At 38.8% G+C, this 10,769-nt stretch overlaps 1 protein-coding gene across 1 annotated transcript; it reads left to right on the top strand.

Annotated features, from left to right (window-relative positions):
• Positions 1-1,373: 1,373 nt before the first annotated feature.
• LOC307184895 (KRAB domain-containing protein 4-like) lies at positions 1,374-9,616 on the top strand (the record flags this gene model as incomplete). The annotated part of the gene is made up of 5 exons (XM_079918656.1): positions 1,374-1,485; positions 2,226-2,379; positions 2,643-2,738; positions 7,462-7,818; positions 9,591-9,616. Exons 1-5 carry the CDS (start codon positions 1,471-1,473, stop codon positions 9,614-9,616), a joined length of 648 nt encoding a protein of 215 aa, XP_079774782.1. The 5' UTR covers positions 1,374-1,470.
• Between the last annotated feature and the right edge of the window lie 1,153 nt (positions 9,617-10,769).

Consider the following 10,769-nt stretch of genomic DNA (forward strand, 5'->3'; position numbering starts at 1 on the left):
CGTATGCTGAGAAACAACCAGTTTTCCACTTTCTACAGGTTAATTTTGCCTTTATAGAACATCATATAAATGGAATTCTATAGTATGTACTCTTGTATGTGAACATTTAAAAAAATAAAATACTGTAAAATATCACATATGTATCCCATGTAATAAGCATTGTTTTATGAAACTTACTATAGCTACATATGTATTTTTTTTCAATGACTATTTTTTTGAGCATCTATGAGCCAAACACTTTTCTGGTGCTGGCTATTGACTATTCAGACAAAAATCCCTGCCTTTACGAAATTTTAGTTTTAGTTAAGTAGAGACAGTCAATAAACAATAAGCATAATAAATCAGTAAATTATGTAGTATACTAGAAGGTGATGTGTTATACAAAAAGAAAAAGTAGATCAGGGTAAGGGAAATGGGAGAAGGGTTAATTTTAAATTAGGTAGACAGGGAGCCCTCCTTGGTATCTGACGAAAGTCTTGATGAAATAGTGGAAGTGGGTGCTGGCCAGAGGGAACGGCTAGCATGGACGTGAGTGCGCACACACACACACAAACACGCACACACACCCCTACATTAACATTAGGTTGTTTTGTAAAATATATTTGTTAGCTTAATTTAAAAAGGGGTGGGTGGGTAAAGTCACTGGTACAACACAGGTATTATTTCCAATTTTACTGAGGCTCAGGAAGGTGAAGTGACTTGCTCAAGGTCAAATAGACAGCAGGTAAATTCAAGCCCAGATATTTGTTTCCAACTCTCCTACTTTTTACAACATGTCTCCCAGACTAAAACACAGCATTTGACTGAACTCTGCTCCTCCTCAGCTTAAACCACAGGGACCTGCACCTCAGTTCCCCTGGGGCAGATTCCAGACAGACTGTTGAATGAATCTCACCATGTGGACACTATATTTCCAAGTCTATAGATGTCTTTGCCTAGATCCTTGGTCCCACTGAGAACCCAATACTGGTGCATCCTACTTTCAAACTGTAGCCTATCTGTAGTCCTACAGCCCTGGTTGGAGTCCACAGAACGCATGACTAGAGGGTCAGAGAAGGGTGTACATCAACTACCACTTAAATTTTGATAAATTTCTGACAACATCATTTTTGATGATTACAAATTTACTTGGGGGGTATATATCTATTTGACTAACCAGTTCTTTAATTTGCTCCAAATTTAAGTTTGTTAAAAAGTGCTACAACAGATATCCTTGTAGCTAAATCTTAGTGCAAATCTGTGGTTTTCTCTCAATGAATTCTGGAGGACCCCGGGGGAAATTCTCCCACAGTGTCTTCTTCAACCCAACTGTTGAGGCAGCTGTGTATGGGTTGTTATGGTCACCTGTGTCAGGGTTTATTACACCAGTGATTCTGGAATCTTCAAGTCATACCTGGTCTTACATGGCTCATTCTCTTAAACCTATCTCTGTCTTCATAGATCTCTGCCTTCACCCAAGGGTTACAGAAAATGACCAAGTCCCAGGTGAGTTAGTTTGTTTTGCTATACAGGACCAGTAGTACAGGATTGTAAAAATGACCACATGAGCTGAAATAGTTCAAAGCAATCTTAATAATCAATGAGATTTTCCCCATTGGTTATAATTATTCTGTGACCTTAAACTTTTTTGTCAGAACATTGAATCCTCTCTTGGTTATACAAGTATAGGGAAATGAAAAATAATAAAAACAAATATTTAGTGCATTGTAATTTGAAACATTGAGAAAGTGTTTTATTCTTCGTTAAAAAGCTTATCAAGAGCGGTTTGAACAGTGCCTTCTCATTGTATAACTTTTGACACTGAGTAAGCATTTTTTCTATGGCTTGACATATTGGCAAATTGGATCAGCTTCCAATATTTGATCCTTTGCATTTAGGACAGTCAGTTCTGGACATGTAGTGGGTACTCGGTAAATATTTGTTTAATGACTTATTATTACATGAATGGCCTAATGGGTAATTATTTCACAAGTATGAAGTATTTCAAATATGAGTTTTGTGTCGTGCACAAAATAGAACATAAATCTAGACAAACAGGCATCAAAGCACAGTGCTGGGGAAACAGAATGAGACCAGTTTAGTGTAATATCCCCAAAAACGAAGTGGGACTAAATTTTGGGAACCATTGTCAACTAATGAACATGGTTAGAAACAAGTTGCCATGCATTTTTTTCATTTTATGCATCATAGATCATTTTAGTTGGAATAGAAATGTGTTGTTACAGAGACCAGTAACATTCAAGGACGTGGCTGTGGATTTCACCCAGGAGGAGTGGCAGTATCTGGACCCTCCCCAGAGGGATCTGTACCGGGATGTGATGCTGGAGAACTATATCAACCTCATCTCAGTGGATGAGGACCATTTCCCAGTGTTGATTGGTATGCACCTGGTTGACTGCTTTTCCCTTCTCAGTTGCTCCAAATTGCCAGCCCTCTGAAATACTTTTACTAGTGTGGCTCTGAGTCTCAGTTGATGACAACTGACAATCTTTGGGGAGATACGGCTACACGTTTGTTTAGAAAACCTCTTTTTAAGGTACAAGTGAGCACCTTTATCAGGCAGTCCCTGATGAAGCTGAGAGTTCTAAGGACCTGAAGCCCAAGTAGCTAGGTCCAAATCCCTTATCATTTCTCATTGACAGGATATAAAACCACCAAGCCTGCTCTGATCTACAAATTGGAACAAGGAGAAGAACCATGGATGGTGGAGAGAGAAATCTCAAGTTGGAGATACCCAGGTGAGTCAGGTGAAGAGTTGTGTGGATGGAAGTGAATGAAATGAAGTTCACAGTTGGTTAATGAGGGCTGGCATCTTTGAGAAATATGCTTCAGATTCTCTTCTTAAAGGCCTCGGACCTTTGGAAATAACTTGGGACAGTTAACATAAGTTTCATATCTACCTGAACACCATTTCTGTGTACCACCTTCACATATTAATGTGGGTTTTTTTGCATGGCTGTTAGAGAGTTACAGTTTCTCCTTCAGGTGTATTCTGCCTGTGATCCCTATCAACTTCATTTAGGACCTTGAGAAGATATTTTTTTAAAATTGTGACAAAATATAGACAACATAAAATTTACCATTTTAACCATTTTAAAGTGTAGAGTTTAGTGGTATTAAGTATATTCACATTGTTGTGAGACCATTACCACCATCCATCTCTAGAACTCTTTCATCATCACAAACTGAAACCATTAAACAATAACTCTGTTCCACCTTCCCCTAGCCACTGGTACCCACTATTCTACTTTCTATAGCTACGAATTTGACTATTCTAGATACCTCATACAAGTGGAATCTTAGAATATTTGTCCTCTTGTGTCTGATTTATTTCACTTAGCATAATATCTCAAAGTTCATCTATATTGTAGCATGTGTCAGAGTGTCATTCCTTTTTATGGCTGAATAATATTCCATTGTTGTATATACCACATTTTATTTATCCATTCATCTACCAGTGAACATTTGAGTTGTTACATTTTAGTTGTTGTGAATATTCCTTCTATGAACATTGGTGTACAGATATCTGTTTGAGTCTCTGCTTTCAATTCTTTCAGGTACATACTCAGAAGGGAAATTGCTGGATCATGTGGTAATTCTCTATTTACATTTTTAAGGAATTCCCATGATATTTTCCACAGCTACTGCACAATTTTACATTACCACCACAATGCACAAGTGTTCCAATTTCTCCACATCCTCACCAACACTTGTTATTTTCTAGTTTTTTTAAATAAATAGTCATTCTAATTGGTATGAAGTGTATCTCATTATGGTTTTGATTTGCATTTCCCTAGTGATTAGTGATGTTGAGCATCTTTTCATGTGCTTATTGGCCATTTGTATATCTTCTTTGAAGAAGTGTCTATTCAAGTTCTTTGCCTATTTTATTTTATTTTAATGTATTTATTTTATTTTATTTTTGGCTGCACTGGGTCTTTGTTGCTACGCAAGTTTTCTTTAGTTGTGGTGAGCAGGGGCTACTCTTCCTTGTGGTGCATGGGCTTCTCATTGTGGTGGCTTCTCTTGTTGCGGAGCACAGGCTCTAGGCGCATGGGCTTTAGTAGTCATGGCTTGTGGGCTCTAGAGCGCAGGCTCAGTAGTTGTGGTACACGGGCTTAGTTGCTCCGTGGCATGTGGGATCTTCCCGGACCAGGGCTCGAACCCATGTCCCTGGCACTGGCAGGTGGATTCTTAACCACTGTGCCACCAGGGAAGCCCCCCTCTTTGCCTATTTATAACTGGGTTGTTTCTTTATATATTCTGGATATTAATCCTTTACAAAATATATGATTTGCAAGTATTTTCTCACATTCTGTGGGAATGTAAAATTGTGCAGTAGCTGTGGAAAATATCATGGGAATTCCTTAAAAATGTAAATAGAGAATAGAGAATTACCACATGATCCAGCAATTTCCCTTAATAGTGTCCTTTGACACACAAAAGGTTTTAATTTTGATGAAATCCAGGGGCTTCCCTGGTGGCGCAGTGGTTGAGAGTCTGCCTGCCAGTTTACCTATTTTTTCTTTTGTTGCCTATGCTTTTGGTGTTATATCCAAGAAATCATTGCCAAATCCAACTCCATGAGGCTTTTTTCTGTATTTTTATCTAAGTGTTTTATCTTTTTTTTTTTTTTTTTTTTTGGCCACTCTGTGGTCAAGTGGGAAATTAGTTCCCCAATCAGGGATCGAACCTGCACCCCCTGCAGTGGAAGTACGGAGTCTTAACTACTGGACCACCAGGGAAGTCCCAAATAAGTGTTTTATCATTTTAGCTCTTTAAGTCTTTGCTCCATTTTCAGTTAATTTTTGTATATGACATAAGATAAGGATACAACTTCATTCTTTTGCATGTAGGTATCCAGTTTTCCTAGCACCATTTATTGAAAAGACTGTCCTTTCCCCATTGAATGATCTTGCTACTCTTGTAGAAAATCATTTAACCATATACATGAGGGTTTATTTCTGGGCTCTCTATTCTATTCCTTTGGTCTGTCTATCTGTCTTTATGTCATGACAACACTGTCTTGATCACTGTGGCTTTGTAGTATGTTTTAAAATCAGGAAGTGTTAGTTATCCAACTTTGTTCTTTTTTTGGAGTGTTTCACTACTCAGAGTCCCTTGAGATTCCATGTGAATTTTAAGATGGATTTTTCTATCTCTGCTAAAAAGTCACTGGAGTTGGACCTAGAGTTTTTGATCTTCATTTCTCTAGCATTCTAGCCTACCCACCATCACCCTTGCATTGTCATAGTGTCTTTTTTTTTTTAACATTATATTAATTTCCCAGGGCTGCAATTTAAAAATTACCACAGGGCTTCCCTGGTGGCGCAGTGGTTGAGAGTCCGCCTGCCAATGCAGGGGACGCGGGTTCATGCCTCGGTCTGGGAAGATCCCACATGCCGCAGAGTGGCTGGGCTCATGAGCCATGGCCGCTGAGCCTGTGCATCCGGAGCCTGTGCTCTGCAACGGGAGAGGCCACAACAGTGAGAGGCCCACGTACAGCAAAAAAAAAAAAAAAAAAGAAAAAAGAAAATTACCACAAACTAGGCTTAAAACAACAGAAATTAATTGTCTTACAGGTATGGAGGTCAGAAGTTCAAACTCAAGGAACTTCTGGCCTCATGGAGTTTGGGGCCCAACATGGTGGTACATGAAAGCACTCTGGTTCCCCAACCTGTGAACTTTCTGAACCCCCTCCTTTAGGGTTTTTATGGAGGCTCCATTACATAGGCACGATTGATTAAATCATTGGCCACTGGTGAGTACTTCAGCCTCCAGCCCTTCTCCCCTCTCTGGAAGTTGAGGCATGGAACTGAAAGTTCCAGTCCTCTAATCACATTGTTGGCTCCACTGGCAACCAGCCCCGATCCTAAGATGCTTCCCATAAGTCACTTATTAACATAACAAAAGACACCTTTATGACTCTCATCACTTAGGAAATTACAAGGGTTTTTGGAGCTCTGTGCCAGAAACAGGGACAAAGATGAAATATATATTTCTTATTATAAATCACAGTATCACTGGGATAAAAGATATGTGTTGAAGCCTCTGGGGTTCCAGTGGTAGATATAGAATAGAAATTTACTCACTTTCTTTAAAGAGTGATGACTTACATATTGGGAACTGGGCCAGGAAGCTCGGTAGGATTGTCAAATTCTGAGCCAAGGGGTGCCTTTATTGCTCTGGATATAGGTAGCATAAGTGTAACAGTAGTCAGGTACTGTCAGAAGTTTATAAAATATCAATAGATGAAAATGAAGATTGATAGGAATTTAGACACAGGGTGAGAAATCTACTGCTTAAGATTACATTAATAGAATCCAGATGCTTGGAAAACATGATATAAAGCAGAAAGTAGCAAGAACATAGTTGTCTGAGGATCAGTAATAATAAATATAATAATATCTAACTAGTGAAACATTACATGCTAGGCAGTATTCTGAGTACTTAAAGCGATTGACTTGTTTAATCCTCACAAAACCCTGTAAGATAGGTGCTATTATTATCCTTTTTTATAGAAGGGGAAATTGAGGCCCAAAGAGATTAACTTGACTTGTGCCACACATCTAATTAGTGATGAAACTAAGATTGTAATCTGGATTCAGAGCCCACGTGCTTAATGACAATTCATTTTCCATCTGTGGTACGTAGAAAGCAAGTTAGGGAGAACATTTAAAAGTCAGGATTGATTCAGTATCTATGAACTATTATAGAATAATATGATACACTCAGTAATCAGAATTTAGCAGTGACTCTAATCCTGAAGCAAGCTTGGCTTATCCTATGGCATATTTTCCTCTTACTGGACATAGGAATTCCTGCGCCCTCACACCTATACAAGAATGAATTACCATTATACTGGCTACAAAAGTGTTCCTGTTTACAAGTAGAATTGATGGTTTTATAAAATCAGTTTCATGCTGCTGGATGAATAGACAAGAGCTCAAAGACACTGGAAGCAAAGAGACAAGTGGAGATTAAACTACAGCAATCCAACAATGAGTTGATGAGACACTAGCTCAAATCTCTCTGTTCCTCATCCAGTCCTTCCTTTATTTCCTCTAATCACCATTTTACCCTAGTCACGTTTATTTCTCCTAGATGGGCTCTTCCCATTGACCCTGTAGCAGCTGTTCTTCTTCGTTCCTTTTTACTACTTCTTGGCATTATTTCCATTTTTCTCCCCAGTTTACAAAGTCTTGTTTGCATATAGTCAAATATATTTATGTTCATTGTCATATTATCTAGTTCTTTTACTACTACTACAGGCTTTTTAAAAGTTGTGGCTTTCCTGCTAAGCTCAGGGGTATAGATTCCATTTAGCCTTGGTATTTCTTTTAGATATGGATACTGGGTCTGCAAGTAAAGATTCAATCTCACAATAGGGCAAAAAGCTATGAGTCATAATACATTAGCAGAAATATTCACCAACATATAGTTTATTATGCTTCCTTCTAGAAAAAGTCTGGCAAGTTGATGACCACATGGAGAGGCACCGAGAGAACCAAGGAACACTTTTCAGGCATGTTGCATTCATTGACCAGAAAACTGTGACGGAGGAAAAGCGTAACAATTGTAATGCACTTGAAAATAGATGTCATCTTAGCACAGCCTTTGTTTCTTCAAAACAAAGACTCCAAAGACATGACCCGTATGGTAGAAGTTTTAACTATTTAGACTTATTTAGTGGTAACAGAAGATATGCAAGAAAAAATGAATGCAGTGAATGTGGGAAAGCCTTCTTCCAGAAGTCAGACCTCATTATACATAAGAGAACTCATACAGGAGAAAAGCCCTTTGTATGTACTGAGTGTGGTAAAGGCTTCAGCAAGAAATCAAATCTCGTTATACATCTGAGAATCCATACTCTAGAGAAACCTTATGAGTGTACTGAATGTAGAAAAGCTTTCTCCCATAAATCACACCTCATTGAACATTAGAGAATTCACACTGGGGAGAAACCCTATGAATGTAATGAGTGTGGGAAAGCCTTTTTCCAAAAATCACACCTCAGTATTCACCAGAGGACTCATACTGGAGAGAAACCCTATGTGTGTGATGAATGTGGGAGAGCCTTCAGCATGAAGTCACACCTCTTTGTACATCGGAGAATACACACAGGAGAGAAACCTTATGTGTGTACCAGGTGTGAGAGAGCTTTCAGTGAAGTGTCCTGCCTTATTAGACATAAGAAAATCCATACTGGGGAGAAACCTTATGAATGTAATGTGTGTAAAAAAGCCTTTTCTGAGAAGTCTGACCTCATTATACACCACAGAACTCACACAGAAGAAAAACCCTATGAATGCAATCAATGTGGGAAAGCCTTCAGACATAGCTCAGCCCTCTGTCGCCATAAGAGGACTCATAAAGAAAAAGTTTCTTAAAAGAGAAACTAATGTGGGAATATCTTCAACTAAAAATTACAGTGACAGAAAGCCTTCATTAGAAATCAAACCTTATTATGTATCAAGAAGTCTTAAGAAGAAGCCTATTAATTCAACAAATTTAGAAAAGTATGTAGCTATGTTTCTGTAGAAATCATATTTCAGATGTGATGCCAAAGTATTTCTAGAAGATATTACAGAAAGTACACCTCCTTGTTAAAGGATACATGCTTACTGTGGACTACAAAGACTTTTGAAATATTAATAAGTTGGCTAGTCAAAACAAAATTAGAAAATCATATATGGACAGTCTGCAAAATATGAAAGCATTATATTCCAAACTGTTCTACATTACCTTATGCACCACATAACGTAAATCATATAGGTATTGGAATTGCTTACGTGAAGCTAACAATTACGAATATAAAATACGCATTATATATGTAGAATGCCATTACCAATTATTTTCCACATTAAATAATACTATTTTTTCTTTTTTTTAATTTTTAAATTTTTTAAATTTTTTGGCTGTGCTGCACAGCTTGCAGGATCTTCATTCCCCAACCAGAGATTGAACCCAGGCCATGGCAGTGAAAGTGCAGAGTCCTAACCACTGGACCACCAGGGAATTCCCTATTTTTTCTTCTTTTAACAAAGTATGAATTGTAACAAAACATAGGGCATCCTAAATAAGAATTCTAAAGTATAAAATAAACTTTTTTCCTGTTGTTTGTTGGCATATATAAGACTCCTGCTACCTCTTGATCAGTGATAAGAGTATGTAAATGTATTGTTATTTACATAAAGTATATATGACATAGATATCATATGAGAGTGAGCAAAAGAAAGTAGCCATGGCCTCTTACAACACTCACTACAATTTAAATAGTTGTTTTTGGTGACTAAATTACCCCCCCCCTTTTTTTTTTTTTTTTGCAGTATGCAGGCCTCTCACTGTTGTGGCCTCTCCCGTTGCGGAGCACAGGCTCTGGACATGCAGGCCCAACTGCTCCGCGGCATGTGGGATCTGCCCACCCCAGCTCCATGTTACAGGAGCTCAATTTTAGTCAGCTCCAACTGAGAAGACTTGGGCTCCCGTTCCCAGCCTAGCGGTTTCTTATACAGTAGCTCTACCCAAGACAAGGTAGGCCAAGAATACTGGGGACCTGACCCACCCCCCTCCAGGCTTTATGTTTGTAGGGCAAATGTTCCACGCCAGGGGGTGATGGGGGACCGAAAGCTGAAAGGACAGCAGGCTATTTTCCAAACTCCCATTTACAGAGCAGAGGTTCCATAGGGGGAGGAGTAAATCAAAAAGACCTCAGGCTTCCATTTCTCCTCCCAAATCCCACTTGCAGGGAGGAGTTTCCATGCCAAGAGGAGAAACCGAGAAGCTTCCTCAGCTCCAATGCAATAGTGTAGACATCTGTCCAGGGAGAGAGGCAAGAGGAAGGACTGGAAGCTCCAGAGCTCCACAGAGGGACCTGACTTTATTTAGTACACAGTGTGAAGGAATGCTTGACTCCAGATATTGTTGAAAACAGAGATCTTAGTGGCAAGCAATTAGAATTCTATTCCATAAAATAAGTAGCAACAAATGAAATAGCAGGCCACCCGAAAGTTTAACAGAGGGAACCAGAGAAATAGCTTAAAAAGTGCCCTGGAAGATCACAGTTATCCCTGTCTGGAAGGCTGAGCACACATCTAGGTTTCACACTCAGAACCAACCGGAGCAGGCACTTGAAAGGTATAGTCACTAACAGAACATAGGCCAGACTTGAAAGAATTCTCTAAGTCACACACAGATCCATTAGCAGAGAGTGGAAGCTTTACTGGCTCAAGGAACTTAGGGACACCTCTGACCAATCACTGGCTGAACATTACAATAATTTGGGCCCAGGGGTGACTTCTTGAAAGCCAGGCTTGGGGTGGGAGATGGGGGAACTGAGCAGTAACATCAGAGATTATACACAGTGGAGGAAAATAGACGTCACAAGATTAGTTCAGGCAAGGTACTTTAAAAAACTAACAAAATAAAACAGAGCAAATTCACAAGCCCTGAAGGGGATGTGTCAGAACCCAAAGTTCCTACAATATAGTATCTCAAAAACTATGAGAGATGCAAAGAAACAGAATAGTATATCCCTTGTACAGGAAAAACAGTGGCAATAGAAACTACCTTTGAGGAGGCCCAAATGTTAAACTTTTAAGGCAAAACTCCCAAAAAAGCTATTATAAATATGTTCAAAAGCTAAAGGAAACTATGTTCATGAAAGTAGCTCATGAATAGAGAATGTTAATAGATAAAATTATTTGAAAGAACCAAACGAATTCTGGAGTTGAGAAGTACAATACCTGAAATAAAGATTCACTGTAGGG

This window comes from Stenella coeruleoalba (genome assembly GCF_951394435.1).
Source record: "Stenella coeruleoalba genome assembly, chromosome: 3".
In the NCBI taxonomy this organism is placed as follows: domain Eukaryota; kingdom Metazoa; phylum Chordata; class Mammalia; order Artiodactyla; family Delphinidae; genus Stenella; species Stenella coeruleoalba.